This window comes from Sapajus apella, unplaced genomic scaffold (genome assembly GCF_009761245.1).
Source record: "Sapajus apella isolate SASKATOON/1434 unplaced genomic scaffold, GSC_monkey_1.0 scaffold97, whole genome shotgun sequence".
Lineage (NCBI taxonomy): Eukaryota > Metazoa > Chordata > Mammalia > Primates > Cebidae > Sapajus > Sapajus apella.
Window position 1 is genome coordinate 5,643,562 of NW_022437037.1, and position 17,714 is coordinate 5,661,275.

Consider the following 17,714-nt stretch of genomic DNA (forward strand, 5'->3'; position numbering starts at 1 on the left):
GGGGGGGGGAAGCCAGCTTTGGGGTCCGCCTCCAGCACTCTGCTCTGGGCTTGTTTACCCAGTGGCCAAATAAAGAGGGGGGTCGGGGGACAGGGTCCTAATATCTTTTTCCAGGTCAAAACAAAACTGAACAAAAGCCTAGCCTCCAGTTTTTAAGGACCAAGAGCACCCCCAACACACCCCAGGCTTGGCCTCCAGAGCCCTGTCCCTTAACAAGCTCCCCTTCCCCAAAACAAGCCTGGGCAGGGGTCGGGGTGCTGGGAAACCGGAGTCCGAGCGGCCGCTCAGGGGAGGACAAGGCGCCCACAGCTGGTGGGATGTGACTTGGGTACCAACGAGCCTCCAGGCTGCCTCTGTTCTTCATTTTAATAACATTCTTGATTTGGGAGTCGGGAATCCCATCGGTTAAATTGCTTTGAAATAAGTACCACGCTGGTCCGGGCCAGAGCTGCCTGGAGTATTTACAGGATCTGCTGACAATCCGTCCCGGCCGTCCCGGCCCCTCTTTCTGTTTAACAAGCCTTTTGCTGCTCATTCTCCGAGGCAGCTCCGGCGGCCCGGCCAGCCTCCACCTGTGTCAGAGTCTGATGTGGTGCCAGTGAGCTGCCAGTTTCATTACGAAGCAGCCCGATTTCAGTCGCTCGGAACTGCCCGGGTGCCCGGTCTGACCCGAGGCGTCTGCCGGGTGAGCGTTTGCTGATGCTCGGAGCCCTCGGGGACCTGTCCCTCACGGCGTTTGGGCAGCTCTGACGTCAGGGAGCCGGAGGGAGCTGACACCTCCTTTTTCATGCTCTGCTGCCTCAAACCTGGCCTGACTCTGAAATCTGAAAGTCTTCAGGAGTGACCGGCTTGGGGCAGAAGGAAATTCGATCAGGCTTGGGGAGATCTGAGGAGTGGTGGAGAGCCGTATTGACGGCTGCATATTGGGACCCTGAGCACGCACCCTTTCAAAGGCCTAATCCTGGCAGAAGCTCAGGTGCTCCCCCGAGAAATCGGCGGGCAGTGGGAGCCTGCTTCTGCAGAAGGAGGGGAGCTGGAGGGACCTGCGGGCCCCGAAGCCCCTGGGATGCCTGGCTGGCACTGGCTGTCGGCTGGGCCTCCGCCCTGGGGATTGGGACCTGGGCATGCTCAGTGCTGAAGAAGTTCCATGCCAGGCAGGGGAGCCCAGTGCTTGTGGATCTGGGTTCCAGAGCCCCCCGCTTTGCCTCAGAGAGCCCTGGCGAGTCCCCTCTCCTCTCCAGGCCACAGCACCCACATCTGCAAAGCAGAGATCATAGCCATCCACTGAGAATAAGTTCAGGGCTGGCACATAGTAGGTGTTCAGCAAATGCCAGCTGCATGGCGAGCCACAGCACCGAGGCCCAGGCCTGGGTGGGCTCCTGCCTCCCCACTCCTCTCTCGGACTCCGGCCTCACTTTCCCCCCACCCTCCCGAGGACCCTGTCCGAGCCTCTCCTTCCCACAGATGTTCCACCGAGCATCTCCCACCAGGCACCCAGCTGGGGAGGCCAAGTCAGGGGGTACCAGGTCACATTCCTGCCCTCAGGGGCCTTAGGGCAAAGGAACACAGGTGAAGCCCGTGCTCAGGGGACCCCAACCGGGCGAGAAGCAGGACAGACGTGGGGGGTGGGGAGAGAGCAGGTGTGCCCAGCAGGGTGGTCCCAGAGGAGGGGCAGGGTCCTGGGCTCTGGGTCTGCCTGCTGTGGGGGCAGGAAATGCAGGGAAGCGAGGCTGAAGTGGGGGTGGTGGGGGTTAGTGGGGGTAGGTGGGGTGGTGGGGGTGGTGGGTTGGTGAAGGTGGTGGGGGTGGTGGGAGTGGCGGGGGTCTAGGTGGGGGTGGTGGAGATGGCAGGGGTAGGTGGGGGGGGTAGGGATTGTGGAGGTGGTGGGGGTGGTGGGGGTGGCGGAGGTGGGGGTAGGTGGGGTGGCGGGGGTGGCAGGGGTGGTGGGGGTGGCGGAGGTGGTGGAGGTAGGTGGGGGTAGGTGGGGTGGCGGGGGTGGTGGGGTAGGTGGGGGTGGCGGGGGTAGGTGGGCGTGGCGGGGGTAGGTGGGGGTGGTGGAGGTGGTGGGGGTGGTGGAGGTGGTGGGGGTGGCGGGGGTGGTGAGGATAGTGGGGAGACTCCAGCAGCCAGTGGGAGACTCCCAACCAGGGCTGCGTGCGGGCAGGCGGGCTGACAGACAGGTGCCCTGCTGCACCTCTTCCAAAAGGCTCAGAGGGAATGTCCTGAACGAGAGCAAGAAGCCCCGTAGTCCAGACCACAGCCTCGGAGAGGGTCCCCCAGGCTCTGCCTCCAGCGCTCACTCCCACCTTTGAGATGCCTGGAACCCGTGCTGCCACCCACGGAACTCAACCAGCCCCCAGCCCTGCCCTGACTCTTCAGGATGTGGTGCTCACACCGCAGGAGGGCTGCTCACACCCAGCATCCTGGCCAAGGGGATGACAGGCTGTCGAGTCCCAGGGGGGTGGGCTGTGTCCTCTGCATGCCCATGTCACTCCCCAGATCCTTTCCCCAAGCCCAAGTGCCCTCACCGTGTTACAGGCTGAAGCTGGAACACTGGCCACGGGCTCTGCTGCCGTGAGCAGCACAAAGCGGGAGTCTGACTACATCTTGTGCCTTCGGCCCCACGACAGTCTGGACCAACCCTTGCTACCAGCGCCCGAAGGCAGAGGTGCTGCCCCGGGTCCACACTCTCGCTTGGCGGCGGGTCCACTGAGCAGGGTGGATGCAGCCTTCAGTTGCCCCCTACCCAGGCCTCTCGTGCCAAGAGCTGGTTCCTGCACAGTCCCTGACCTCTCTTTCCCACGGCCCTGCCACTCTGGGTGCCAGTTACAGTGACCTCACCATCCCCCCTGGGTTCCTCCTTGGTGCCAATCAACTGGGGTGAGTACACCTGGCCCCCTGACTTTGCCTCTGCCCAAAAAAGGACACTGAAAACACACATGGCCGGAGCTCCTGTCCACGTAGCCAAATCAACGCCCATTTAGGAACTGCAGCAGATGCCGGGTGCCTCACACCTGTAATCCCAGCACTTTGGGAGGCTGAGGTGGGCAGATCACCTGAGGTTAGGAGTTCAAGACCACCCTGGCCAACTAAAAATACAAAAATTAGCTCTGGATGGTGGTGGGCCCCTGAAATCCCAGCTACTCGGGAGGCTGAGGTAGGCAAATCGCTTGAACCCAGGAGGTGGAGGTTTCAGTGAGCCGAGATCCTGCCACTGCACTCCAGCCTGGCGACAGAGTGAGACTGTCTCAAAAAACAAAAATTAGTCAGGCGTGGTGGCGGGCACCTGTAATCCCAGCTACTTGGGAAGCTGAGGCAGGAGAATCTCTTGAACTTAGGAGGCGGAGGTTGCAGTGAGCAGAGATTTCGCCACTGCACTCCAGTCTGGGTGACAAGAGAGAGACTCCGGCTTAAAAAAAAAAAAAAGAAACTGCAGCAACTGGCGGCCGGTGTGGGCACTTTAACGTGTGCGGTGATGGATTCCCGCCCCTCCTTTAGGGGCCAAGACACGTCTGTGGTCTGGCCTTGGAGAAATGACCTGCAGACTGACATCACCACACAAGCACACACGTCTGCATCTCAGCAGAAGCTTCCAGACTCCGTACTTCACTTTATGCAGAAGGATGTGCGCTAACATTTTCATTCTTGTTCTACTCCACTCTATTTGATTGAAAAAATAATGTGGATTAAACCCATTTAGTTGACTTTGCCAGTGGCCGGCAGAGTACTGCGTAAGTCTGGGAACTGCTGACAGCCTTTGCCACAGGCTGTCCTGACTTACTGGTTCAAAGCCCGAGTGGCCGCCCGTGCCAGGCCCTGTGCTAGGATCTCAGGCTTGGAAACCCTGCCCCGACCTTGAGGCCAAGACGGCCCAGCGTGGCCTGACTAGTGCAAGTGCCCAGGGCGGCCCAGATGGTCAGGTGGGTTCTCCCAGCTTCCCCAAGTGGGGAATGTTTAGTCTGACTCTGAGTGCAGGGTGAACTGCAGCTGTGGCTTTGTATTTCTGGCAAACAGCTGGACTTCAGTGACGGTGGACCTTGGTGATGCTGGATGTCTGGTTGTGGCCAAGCACAGAGGGCTTTAATTATGCAGCGAGGACCAGCAGGGTGAGAGGACAGGGGGAGGAAGTGAGGAAAGGGTCCAGCCATCCACTTCCCCTTCTTTCTGCCTCACCCACCAAATGTGAATCCCCACTCAGCAAAAACGGGTGGGGAGGCCAGGCGCGGTGGCTCATGCCTGTAATCCCAGCATTTTGGGAGGCCGAGGCAGGTGGATCACTTGAGGTCAGGAGTTCCAGACCAGCCTGGCCAACACGGTGAAACCCCATCTCTACTAAAAATACAAAAATTAGCTGGGCATGGTGGCAGGCACCTGTAATCCCAGCTACTCGGGAGGCTGAGGCAGGAGGATTGCCTGAACCTGGGAGGTAGAGGTTGCAGGGAGCCGGGGTCGCGCCACTGCACTCCAGCCTGGGCAACAGAGACCCAGTTTTTGTTTTTTTTTAAAAAGGGACTGGGAGAATGAAGGTGGGGAAACAAAGATTACTGATTCATTTTCAGGCCAGAATATGAATTGGTCCAGCTCCGGGGGCGTCTCTCTTGGATCCCGGCTGGAAAACGATTGAGTAGAAACACCGTGGCCATGGCCTCTTGGACGGATGCCACGAGTGGGACGACAGATAGTGCGTGTTTTCCCGGTGCGGACTCTCAGAAGCCCATCGCCAGCGCATCTTGGAAGTGGCACTCATAGGGGCTCTGCCAAGGGAGTGCTGGGCCCACATGGTCCCGCAGATGGTACTGGGCGGGTTCAAAGGAAGGAGTGGCGGCTCTGGGTTCGGTGGAGGGAAGACAGCAGCCACCGCCGACCACCCTGTGTTTGTCAGACAGGGCCTGGGACCAAGGGAGGCAGAGACGCCTTTGGGCCACTGTGGCCTCAGGCTCCACAGGCTGCGTCCCGTCCAGGCTGCCTCTGCAAACAGACCCTGACCAACCAGCTGCTGCTTTGCCACCGTGCCCAAACATGCAGCTGGCGTCCTGAGCACTGAACTGGGCTCTGTGGGCATCCCAGCACCCGGCCAGTGCCTTAGAGGATGACCACAGCCCTCCCCACCACAGCCCTGAAGGGAGGGCTGGTGCTCCCATTAGGCAGATGAGAAGACTGAGGCTTGGAGGAGCGGGCCACCCAGGTGTCCCGGGCTGAGATGGCCAGAGGAGTAGGGATGACAGCGCCCCGGACAAAGGCTGGTAGCAGCCGGCAGGGTGCCCCATGGCTCTTCCACGCCCATGAGCCCACCTGTCACTCAGTCCCAGGGAGCTCCCCGTGCTGGCACCCAGGAGACCTGAGTTCTACCCAGACTCCAGCCAACAGGGCTTCTCCCCTGCAGAGTAAGGGCTGGTGCACGGCACCTTGAGTGTGCTCGGGCTCACAGGGGTGACCTTGGCCCTCCAAGCTCATAGCCCCATGAGAGTTGGATGCACAAGCCGGCAGCCACAGGGCGGAGCAGCTCCCAAACCCCAGGCCTCGGTTTCCTCATCTATAAAGCTGGGATTATAAACGCCTCAACCCGCAGAGTTTTGATGAGAATTAAGTGGGCTGGGACACAGCATTCAACAGCGCTTGCTAGGAACCCTGGGAAGGAGTCCTCTGCTGGGACAGCTGGAGGTGGTTATGTGGGAGGGCTTCCTGGAGGAGATGCCTGGCTGAACCGCACATTGAGCAGGGCCTTGCCAGGTGGTCAGAAAAGCCGAAACCCAAGGAATGGGGAGTGGGTGGGTCCAAACCCTATGAGATTGGGAGAGGGGGTCTTTAATGCCTTAGAAGGCCTCCTGGGAAGCAGCAACGGGTTTTTCCTAGACTGTGATCAAACTGCTTCAGAAGCCTGTTACCGACAGGACTGCGCTGGTTGTGGAGCTGTGGCCACCAGCCTCCCAAGCTTCCTGATCAGGTGATTGTGGGAGGGGGCAGGGGAGTTCTGGCAGAGGAGGGTTCGTTTTTAAAGAACAAAGAACTGGGGTGTGTGAGCAACAGCAGCCTTCAAAGGCAGCCCCGGGGCGGCTCCACAACCTTCCCCGGAGTCTGGCTTTGCCTTAACTCCTTTCTGCGCACCTTTGGGCAGTGCCCAGGGAGGCCTCTGGGCTCGGTCAGGAACAAGGCAGAGGTGAGTTCCAATCCTGCCTGCCTCTCACCGGCACGTGGCCTCGGACAGGTCTCAGAAGGTTTCCGAGGCTGTTTCTTCTGCGTAAGCCCCCGCGGGGCCCATGGGGAAGATGCAGCCAAGTCAATGCGGAAATGGACGGTAGGTCTGACCAACATCACCACCCTGCCTTCAGAGCCAGCTGCTGAGCCCAGAAGGAAATCGGGCCCACTCCTTGTTTTTGACTGAAAATGGTACCCCCGGGTTTGGCGCCCTGCCGTCATTCCCAGGCTTGGCAGTCGGCGCCTGCCGGCTCTTGGCACAGCACTGCCAAGCTGCCGTTTGTCAGGTGCTGAGCCGCATCAGGCACCGGGCTGGGTCCCACACGTGCATCGGCCCATCTACGTTCAAAGTTCAAAAAATCCAAACTGCTCCCACGGAGGCACACTTTCCCTGTGCAGATGAACCAAGGAAACGTGAGGGTGTTGGCCAAGGTCACCGGTCGCCTCGCCATTATGAATGTGTGTGCTCTCGGAGGACCATTCCCCAAGGCAGGGCGTGGCTGGGCAGCAGCGTGGGGACACTGTGGCCCACCTATGTCACAGCAGATCTCCTGCCATCACTGCCTCTGGGACAAGGAGGGCTGGCCGCAGCCACAGCCCGAGCAGGAAGGAGCCAACAGCTCATCTATTAGACTCTGAGGTCCTGCTGCTCAGCCTCCCGGCACAGGGACCCAGGCTGACAGCAGGGGAGACCCCGGGAGCTTTCCATCCCTCCCCAGCCTGCTGCTGGGTCCTTTGATGTTCTGCATGTGAGGGCTGGGTTTTCCTTCGGGACTGGAGAGCTCAAGTGGGGGCCCCTTTCCAGGGGAGCCAATTAGAAGAGGCAGATGTGAACCGGCTGACCTGGCATACAGGAAGCACCTGGTGGCGGCCAGGGCCAAACAGAACGGGGTTTGGGACACTTGGCATTGTGGTGTCGGGGACGCTGGCTGTGCCGGGATCGTAGCAGGTGGGTACGGGGTCCTATCATGGTCCCTCCAAGTCCCTGCTGAAGGAGACGCTGATCTGGACCTGGCGTGTGTGACCCCGGCCAGTGATTATGCAATGATGGGGACTTGGCCATCAGGCCTGGGGAGCAGCGCTGCCCCTGCAGACTGTGCTGGGGACAAGACTGTGTATCAGGGCAGGGAGGTGGGTGGGAGCCGGGAGCCCAGGTACTGAGGCCGAGCAGGGGCCCTCCTCTGCCCACCCACAGCAGGTTCTGGGCACAGCCACCCTGTTGCCCAGGCCCTGCAAGGCAGGCAAGAGGGCCACCCCACTGGACAGATGAGCAAGGGGCCGCTCCAAGAAGGGATGTGGGCCAGGCCAGGGGGCTCACTCCTGTAACCCCAGCACTTTGGGAGGCCGAGGCAGGTGGATCACCTGAAGTCAGGAGTTCGAGACCAGCCTGGCCAACATGGTGAAACCCCATCTCTACTAAAAATACAAAAATTTGCCAAGCGTGGTGGCGCATGCCTGTAATTCCAGTTTTACTCAGGAGGCTGAGGCAGGAGAATCGCTTGAATCCAGGAGGTGGAGGTTGTAGTGAGCCGAGATCATGCCATTGCACCCCAATTTGGGTGACAGAGCGAGATTCGGTCTCAAAAAAAAAAAAGAAGAAGGCATGTGACCCTGGAATCTTACACGGCCAGGGGCGCTGGGGGTGGGGGCGGGCTGGCAATGGCTGGCTTCATCCCACTTGGGACCTTCTGAATAGGGACATTTGGCCTTTCTTTTTACGACTCCGCCTCCCCTTGATTGTAAGATGCTACAAGGTAGAGCCAGATCCTTGGTTCACAGGGAACCCCAGGGGCTCAGCACTGACTCCCTCCTCCCCCTCCCCCTCACTCCTCACAGGTGAGCAGCCTGCGAAGGGTTCTGACTTGGCCCATATCTGCAGAGCAGCGCCATATGATACCTATTTAACAGATGAGAAAATCGACACAGAGGTGAAGCTGTACTGCCAAACGGTGCCAACAGCCACTCATCCGGCAAGCGCTTAGAGATCACTGAGGGTGTGCAGGTGCTGTGCCCACCCTGAGCTAATGTGGCCGAAAGAGGGTGTGGTCCCTGCCCCTGGGACTCCTGCCACGCAAGGGCTGGACCTGTGATGGGCATGATGATGGGGCCTGAGGATCACCTGCAAGACCCAGCCCCTGCCACCTCCCCGCCTTGTCTTGGACCCAAACCTCTTTAAACCAGGTAGGCCAGTAGCCCCCAGCCGCCGTGGCCCCCAAACAAGACTCACCATTTCGCTGCCCCTCACTCCTCCCACCCCCGAGACTGGAGTAGGGGCTTCTCCTCCCGGCCCCGGGGCTCCCCATCCCTGACATAAATCAGCTGTCATGTCTTTCTGTCCGCCAGGCCAGGAGCTCGCTGACCTGTCTAGACGCTGCTGACCTCCCAGCGCCTGGCTTGCTTTGGACACTCAGGGTTTGAACATAAGAATAAGCATGTGCCACTGAGAGAGGACTGGAGGCTGCTGAGTGACCGTGGGCACATCCCTGGCCTTCTCCAAGGCTGCCCCGCCCGCCTCCGGGGATTGAAGGGCACTGGTGTGATGCCAGGGGAGGGAGCAGGGGCGTATGAACTGTAAAGTGACCCTGGGGACAGGGCTGCTGAGCTCTGCCCTCGCCCACACAGGCTCTGGAGGGAGTGTCCAGCCGCAGAGTCTCCAGGGCACAGCTTCAGGTGCCCTGTCCTCCAGGGAGGGTCAGGTGACGTTGGCACTCAAGGCCTGGCAGTTTGGACAGAGAACCTAATGAGGATGGATGGTATCCGGGGCTGGAGAGGCGGCAGCCAGCTCCTTCCCAAACAAAAATTGAGTTTCTGAGAGATTCTGTGTGGCAGGGGGGCAATCCTGACAGATGTCCAGAGGTTCCTGGGAAAAGACTGCTTCTGATGGAGGCCCAAATGGATATTAACGCTCCCTGGCCAGGCAAGCCTTTCTCAGATGAGAAGCCTCTTTCCCGGAGCCCCCAGAGCAAGCAGGGGCCATCGGAACGACCCGCCTCCCAGTCCAAATCCTGATTGACTTCCCGGGAGACTGGCTTCACGCCCACCGGAGTGGAAGACGCATGGCCAGGTCCGGCGTCCTGATCTCTCATTAAGCCTGTCCTGACCCTTAACTCTGATTTCTGGGTTCGGTTAGTGCCTTCTCACTGTTCCGCCCGCCCAGGGGTTCCCAGAAGCAAATGCCATAACTCAGACATTCTCGGTGTTAGGAAAACAAAATAGCTTTTATCCCCCAGATGCAGATCCAGTACATTTAAAAGCTCTCCTCCGGAGCTTGAAGACAGGTTTAGAGATGTGTCTGTCTTTGGGGTCTTGGGGGGATTCTCGTCTGCTCTCACGCTGGCTCCTAACAGGCCGGCTCTGCCCTGCTGGTGCACTCGCCCCTCTGCTGCCCCCCCGCCCCGTGCGGACCTCCCGGCGTCCTGCCCCTGCAGGGGATGGATGACCCCTTTCAAAGCTGACCGGGGTTGCCTGCACCCCGCCTCCCGCCACAAATCCCCGCCAAGAGCTTCCCTCTCTCCTGTTTCTCGGGCACTTGTTTTGTCTGATGTTAAACCCCTCCCCCAGATGTTTGTGGGCCTGGACATCAATACTCCAAGAATTGTCAACACCGGCCGGGTGCGGTGGCTCGTGCCTGTGATCCCAGCATGCTGGGAGGCCAAGGTGGGCAGATCACAAGGTCAAGAGATCAAGACCACCCTGGCCGACATGGTGAAACCCTGTCTCTACTAAAAATACAAAAATTAGCTGTTGGCGTGCACCTACAGTCCCAGCTACTCGGGAGGCTGAGGCAGGAGAATTGCTTGACCCCGGGAGGCAGAGGTTGCAGTGAGCTGAGATCGTGCTACTGCACTCTAGCCTGGTGACAGAGCGAGACTCTGTCTCTCAAAAAAAAAAAAAAAAAAGAAAAAGAAAGAAAAATAGTCAACACCAAGATCCCAGGTGAGAAACGGAGGCACTGTGCAGGCCTCTTCTCATGCCCCAAGTCCAAGGTCAGAGGCCAGGGAAGCCTCCACCTGGGCACCCCAGGAAGGAGCCGGATTCCCACCTCTCACGGCTTCAGACCCCCGTTCCATCTCCTGGACCACCGTGGCCTCCCTCTAGGTCGGAGCTGGCTGGGGGCAGGGTCACACACACTCTGGATGGCTGGGGTGTTGCCAGTGCCTGGCACGGGGCGGGGCTCAGTGTCACAGCCATTCTCACTAAATGCTCTGCGAGCGTTTGGTAACAGAAGCCTAGCTTAAGCCCACGGAGTACCAAAATGGACGTGTGTCTTCTTGGCTGTCTTCCTCATTTTCTGAGGTTTGGCAGGAGGCACAGGTGATTCCCACCGTAGCTGCTACGAATGCCAGCTAACTGTGGGGAGGGTGTAGGCCTGGGACTCAGGCCCACCAACTGGAAGCAGCTGGGGAAGCAAGAACTGGAGGAATGGACCCAGCCCCTGCCCCACATCCATCTTGGTTGTGGGGGCACGCCCAGGTTGAGCTGCTTCCTGCACTCGGTGGGAGCAGCCCTGGGGCAGTGGGTTTCTCACCCGGCCACCCCTGGCCTGGTCCGGGGCCTCTGTTCCTGGTATCTCCAGCCTCCCAGTCTTTCCCCAGCACATTCCCACTGGGCTGAGCGCCCCACACTCTTGTGTTTGCAGTTAAGAGATCTAAGGATGTAGGCAGGTGTCCCTATTTCACAGCCAAGGAAAAGGGGACTCAGAGAACCGAGGGAAGTTGCCCCAGGTCACACAGCAGGACTGAGAGCCACGCCCCGGCGGCCTGTGGGTGACAGAGCCAGAGCTCGAACCTCCCGGCCCCCTGCCTCTCTGACATCTGGCATCTGGCGTCGGGGCTCCGTCACAGACCTGTAGACCGAACACTAGAAACGCCTCCTCCTCTTCCCTCTTCCCACTGCCCAAGGACGCACACCGTGGAGTCACCTCTCCCGAGGCACAGTCCCCACCCCGTCTTCCTCTCAGCACCCCAGTAAGCTCCCGAGTGTCTGTCTTGACCCCGCAGCCTGGGGCCGGACACTCCAGCTTCATCTCCTCACGCACCACAAATCCCTCGGGCCCCGCTCCCCAAATGTGCTGTGGGAGCCTCGTCAGGCCGCCCCTCCTCCTGGAATGCTTTCTCCCTCCTGCCCGCGCTCAGAAATCCTCCCTGCTTTCATGGCTCATCAGAAATGCCCCCTTCGCCAGGAAGCTTTACCGTCACCTCTGCTGCCGTGACTTCTTCCACCCCGAATCCTCCCTGGCCTGTAAACTCCTCAAGAGGACTAGGACAGAGGCTTCCCCAGAACCCAGTATACAGTAGGTGCCCAAAAATGTCTGTCCAACTGAAATGAAATAAGCTGAGAAGACTTAAAGAGCCAATTCTCCTGGCCGAGCAGCTTTTGGGGTGGCATGACCTCCACGGACAGCAGTGCAGGCTGTTCACTGCTCAAGAGCACTTGGCCAGTGGGCAGGGCTCACATCTTTCTCTTCCAAGCCCAGCATCCCATTTTGCACAAAGGAAGAAATATGCATTTTAAAAATGTGCACACTATCCCTCGGCGGCCAGGGGTGGCCCTGCTAACGCCCAACCCCAAGCCTGAGCCTCAGGAGGGTGTCAGAAGCCCAGCAGTGGGAGAAGGGGGCAGTGAGCTCAGCTCCCACCACCAGGGGTCCCCAGCTCTAGGATGAAGTCAGCAAGCCCCACCCAGAGGACAGCTCCTGCCGACGCCTATACGCAGCTTGGGAGCTGAGAAGGGTCTGAACTTTGAAGATGGTTTTTATTTTTTTGAGACGGAGTCTTGCTCTGTCACCCAGGCTGGAGGGCAATGGCGCAAACTTGGCTCACTGCAACCTCCACCTCCTAGGTTCAAGTGATTCTCCTGCCTCAGCCTCCCGAGTAGTTGGGTTTACAGGTGCATGTCACCACACCAGGCTAATTTTTGCATTTTTAGTAGAGACGGGGTTTCATCATGTTGGCCAGGCTGGTCTCAAACTCCTACCTCAGGTGATCCACTCACCTCAGCCTCCCAAAGTGCTGGGATTGCAGACGTGAGCCGCTAAGCCCTACCTGAAGATGGTTCTTAAAAAGTCAAAAGAAAAAAATTTAAATATCCACTGAATAACATTTAAGGAAGAATATGTGAAAATATTATAAAATTCACATTTCGGTGTCTACAGGTGTCCCTGGAACGAGGCCACACCTGTGCCTTTTGGTCTGCTCTGCGGCTGTTTTCCCTGCAAAGGACAGAGGGAGGTTGCTGTCACCGAGATGCCAGTAGTCTCAGTGGCAACAACTTCCCTCCGTCCTTCCTGGAACTGTGCGGACTGCAGGGCTCGAAGCCTCCCCATCCGGCCCTTTTCAGACAAAGCGTGTCAACCCAGTTCAGGAAGGGGCTTCCTGGAGACCCCTCTGGGGCTGAGACCCCTGGGGTCTTCAAACCAGGGCCTCTGCCCCATTCTCCTGGCACCTGCTGCGGTCCTGGGCTTGCCCTGTGACTGGCAGTTGGGACATCTCCCTCGATTCCCACCCAGGCAGGAACCCGGAGGCGCAGGAATCAGATAGCTCTTGTCAGCCCGTAGCCTCGGGGGGCCTTCACTCCCAGCAGGCACACTCCCCTTTCTCGGCTGACGCACCGTATACTGGGTAGTTCAGAAAGTCAGGCGCCCACCAACATCAGCCCTTCAACTCACATTAGCAAGAGGCTCCTGCTGCCACGTGTCCTCCTAGGCCTGAACCCCAGCTTGCTGGGTCCTTCCTTGCCCCCCGGAAGGACTACGGCTGGGGACTTCAGGGAGCCCACGGTGGCTCCTGCCTAGTGTCTGCTCTGGAGGGGGCTCCCCAGGGTCTGCTCATGGAGTCCCCTGTTCCCCCCATCCTGTAGGGGTGGGGTTAGGCCAGACAGAAGAGCGCCGGGGGGCGGGGCCAGTCCACAGGTCACAGTGGAGGGCTGGGTGAGGGGCTGCTGGGAAGGCTGGGGTTCAGGTACCCGGCCTCCCAGCCCCCAAGCCCGTCCTGCCGCCCGCCCGGCCCAGGCACTCACCGTCCAGCCGCCGCCGTCTGTGCGCATGTCGCAGTACACCTGGAAGCCGGCCGGGTAGTGGGTGGGAAAGACGGAGTAGACACCATCGTCCTGCTGTCCGCTTAGGAGCACGTCCAGACAGTCTCGGGGCCGGGAGCCTGAAGCAGGCAAGGCCATCAGGATGGCTGCAGTCCCCAGTGCATTCCTGCCCGGCCCCCTCGCCCACGCTGTCTGTCCACCCTGGGGTTGAGACAGCACTGGGTGTGGGAGTCAGACCTTGGCTCTGCCACCCCCTGCTGAGGCTGGGTGAGTCAGCCACCCTCTCTGGGTCTTGCTTTCCTCAAAAATGGACTGAGATTGCTTCTGCACAGGCTGCATGGATGCAGGGTCCAGCCCTAGGAATCTCATGGCTGGGGAACCCTCACCCCAGCTTCCCCAATCCCCAGGCTGGGACCCGAGTCCCCAGAGGACGGCAGCCCCTGCCCCACTCACCAGTGGCACAGCCCCGGGGCCGGGCTCCCCGGGCAGGCGCTCTCTGAAGATCGGCCTTGGTGCGGGGCCGGACCAGCCCCCGGTCCCTCTGCAGGGCATCCAGGATGTCGCTGACGGAGTTCACCAGGTGTGCCATGTGGGCCTGGCTCTCAGAGAGAAGCTGCAGAGCACACAGGGTGAGCCGAGGGGGCAGGGGCTCCGCTGGGGGTTGGGTGGCGCACACAGCATGTTACCGGCCAGAGTGGGCCCTCCCCTGAGGCAGAGGTGGGCTCCTGGTTCAATGGCAGCCCCCACCCTGCCCTGGCCCCTGGGTCTCTGTCCAAGGTGGTCTGAGGGGTCAGCCGGGCTATGATGGAGCCTGTGCTCTGGGACCCCGAGGGCTCAGAGGGCCGGGGAGCAGGCGGGAGGGGAAGGAAGCTCCAGCAGGCACCTGCCACCCCTGCTGCCCCAGGCTGTGTTCAGCCATCTCTGCGTGTTCAGCCCAGGGGTGTAAACTGGAGGAGGCCGCGCCATGCAGGGAGAGGTGCCACTCGACGTTGGGCAAATCCAGCTTCAGCCCAGCGCGTCCGCTTGCCAGTTATATGACTGGGGGTAAGTGTCCTCACCACGCCTTGTCTCCCCGGGCTTGGACAAACTGCTATGGGGACCAGTGACAACACGGGGGAAGTGCCAACCCAGTGTCAGTAACCGGCAGGTACTCAGCACACCAGGTTCCCACAGAACCTTCCAGGCTACCAGCATTCCCACTGCCATCTCTTCTGATCCCGAGCAAGGCTGCTGAGGCGGGAGTGACTGATCTGCCCTTGACAGAAGGGTGCCTTGAGGCTGGGGAGGCCGCAGGAGCCTTTGTGCAGGCTCCCAGGCTTCCAGATCAACAAGGCTCCCCCCATCCCACCCCCACCCCTCATGCAAACATCACTCTGAGTTTCTGTGTCTCTCCGATGTCCATGACCTCACTGGGACCCCCATAGTGCTGCAAAGAGGGAAGATTTAAGGTTGTCATCTCTTGTAACAAATAGGGAAACTGAGGCCCTGAAAGAGCGATCTCAGAGTGAAGGACGGCGTGGGAACCAGGACTCAGGCTACCTCCCCAGGGCCGGCTGGCTGGCAGAAAAGGGGCCTGGGGCCGTGTTCTTGTGTAGAAGAGCAGGGTCAGGGTGGGGACGGGGCAGTGGTCTGGACCAGGCTCTGGTGGTGACTGTGTTTTGACTCCAGTCCCTCCCCCACTCACTAGCTGTGTGACTCTGGAACAGCGTCCGAACCTCTCCATGTCTCCGTTTCCTTGTAACCCAAGATAATGAGCCCTGGTTCTCTGAGTGGGGGGATTCAGGGGAGCCTGGGCTTGCGAGCTCAGCCGTGGTTCTGCACCCTTCACTCCCGCCCTTCCCTCCATCACAGCCTGGGGCTGGAGCTTGCCAAGTGCAATGCTGTCCCCTAGCACCTCCACCTGTGTTGGCTGCCTCAAGGGTCTGGGGTCTGTTGCCCCCACCCTGGGCTGCAGGACCACGTGGAGGATGAGGCAGTGGCGGGCTACAGCCGGCCAGCCAGCGATCGTGGAGCAGGCCGGGTCTTTACACACCGAACCTGTCACTTGCCAGATAATAGCCCATTCATGGAAGGAAAATAGAAATATACAGTGCCAGCAGTTTACAAAATATGATTCTCAGCTCGTCCAGAGGCAGGGGCCCTGCAAAGCTCTTAGTTTCCCTGTCAGTTTCCCCTCTGCTGAGCAGGTGATTCAGTGAGGGCTGAGACCAGGGGGGAGAGGAGCTCAGATGGGCAGGCAGAGCGTTTGAACTCCATTGGGGACGCTCCACAGAGGGACACAGGTAGCACCCCCTGTGGGAGGGCGGCAGGTGGGGTCCGCCCTGCGATGTGTGTGCGGCAAAGATCACTTGGCTAATTCACACCGGTGCTGCCCGTTTATCTGAGTCAACACAGCCACAACGCACGCAAAAAACAGGCACGGCCTCCTCCCTCTTGCTAACGGGCAGGGAAGACCTCCGTTTAAACCAGCAGATGATTAAAGTTGAAAATGTACATATAAACATGCCCCGAATTAATGGGGAAGTCAGTCCCTGCTCGCTGAGCTGCACAGGCGCATGTGGGGGGTTGGCTGGGCGGCGCTTAGAGGCATTGGCATTGGAGCTGCTGTTCCCGGCACTGCTCGGCTGCGTGAGCCAGTCTGCACAGGCACCTGCCACTCAGAGCCGCAGTCTGCCTCTCCATAAAATGGGCTAATAAGGCCGGGTGCGGTGACTCAGCCTGTAATTCTAGCACTTTGGGAGGCCAAGGCGGGTGGATTACCTGAGGCCAGGAGTTCAAGACCAGCCTGGCCAACCTGGTGAAAAACTGTCTACTAAAAGTACAAAAAAATTAGCCAGGTGTGGTGGCGCGTGCCTGTAGTCCCAGCTACTCAGGAGGCTGAGGCAGGAGAATTGCCTGAACCCAGGAGCCGGAGGTTGCAGTGAGCAGAGATCGTGCCACTGCACTCGAGCCTGGGTAAAAAAAGCAAAACTCTGTCTCAAAAAAAAAAAAGGGAAGGGTGTTTTCAATAGCGGCATGGTGGCTCCCCACAGTTTTAAATTTCAGCTCACAAACCATTTCTACTTTAGGAATAAGGAGCTGCTGATGGTGCAGACGGTGAGTATCCCCCACGTAAACAGATGCCAGCCCAGCCCTGCAGCCAGGCGCTCCAATATCCCCTCAGCATAGACCGAGTTACGCACATGTCACAAAGACGCAGCCCGGAGAGGGGATGCCACCTGCCCAGCATCCCACAGCTGGCATGGAGGAGGCCTGGACTGGGTCCCAGCTCTGCGGACTCAAACCCTCAGGGTAGAATGGCTCAGCTCAGCCGTCAACAGTAGGCCTCAGGGACTGCACGTGAGAATCACCCCGGACCGGGGGGCTGCAGGAGGTTGGGGATGAGGCCCAGGAACTTGCCTTCTTTTTCTTTTTTGAGACAGAGCCTCACTCTGTAGCTCAGGCTGGAGTGCAGCGGCGCAATCTCAGCTCACTGCAACCTCCACCTCCTGGGTTTGAGTGATACTCGTGCCTCAGCCTCCTGAATAGCTGGGATTACAGGTGCCTGCTGGGCTAATTTTTATATTTTTAGTAGAGATGGGGTTTCACTATGTTGGCCAGGCTGGTCATGAATTCCTGACCTCAAGTGATCTGCCCGTCTCGGCTTCCCGAAGTGCTGGGATGACAGTGTGAGTCACTGCTGTGCCTGGCCAGGAAGCTGCCTTTTTTTTTTTTTGAGACTGAGTCTCACTCTATCGCCCAGGCTGGAGTGCAGTGGCGCTATCTCGGCTCGCTGCCACTTCTGCTGCCCGGGTTCAGGCAATTCTCCTGCCTCAGCCTCCCGAGTAGCTGGGATTACAGGTGCCTGCTCACTGTGCCTGGCTAATTTTTGTATTTTTAGGAGAGATGGGGTTTCACCATCTTGGCCAGGCTGGTCTTGAACTTCTGACCTCATGATCCACCCGCCTCAGCCTCCCACAGTGCTGGGATTACAGGCGTGAGCCACCGAGCCTGGCTGGAAGCTGCCTTTTAACAAGCTCCTCTGGCCATTGCAACCCAGGGTGCCTTTGGGAACAGCTTTGAGAAGCCCACGTCTGTGCTGATCGGCTGAGGGTCCGGGAAGCTTGGAAGGAGGAGTTAGGAGCACGGCTCGCTGCCTCTGAATGAAACATAAAGACACACTGTCTCTTGAATCATCCAGTCTGTGGGGAATGAGTCAGATCAAACATTTTTGGGGAAGTAAATATGTCAGGTGAGCCCGCACTCCCGGGCCCAGAATGGCCCTTAGTCTTGTGGGAACACTCTGTACCTCTGTGCAGGCCATTGGGAGGGCAGGGCCCTGGGGTCCCCCTTCTAAACCCTCCACTCCAGCTCTAAGGGGGGGCCTTCGTGAGCTGGGCCTGAGCTGACCAGGGGCTGAGCGATTTGGAGAGTGAGATGGGGGGCGAGCCAGAAAGTCAGGAGGTACCCCCGCCCCCACCCTGCTGACGAGGCCTGGGGAACTG

At 59.3% G+C, this 17,714-nt stretch overlaps 1 protein-coding gene across 1 annotated transcript in view; it reads right to left on the reverse strand.

Annotated features, from left to right (window-relative positions):
- FIBCD1 (fibrinogen C domain containing 1) overlaps positions 1 to 17,714 on the reverse strand; it is a 40,526-nt gene that overhangs the window by 11,307 nt on the left and 11,505 nt on the right. The window contains exons 3-4 of the mRNA XM_032257617.1: positions 13,684 to 13,843; positions 13,213 to 13,349 (exon numbers count right to left, since the gene is read on the reverse strand). Coding sequence (XP_032113508.1) covers positions 13,213 to 13,349; positions 13,684 to 13,843 — 297 coding nt within the window. The remainder of the gene's footprint in view (positions 1 to 13,212; positions 13,350 to 13,683; positions 13,844 to 17,714) is intronic.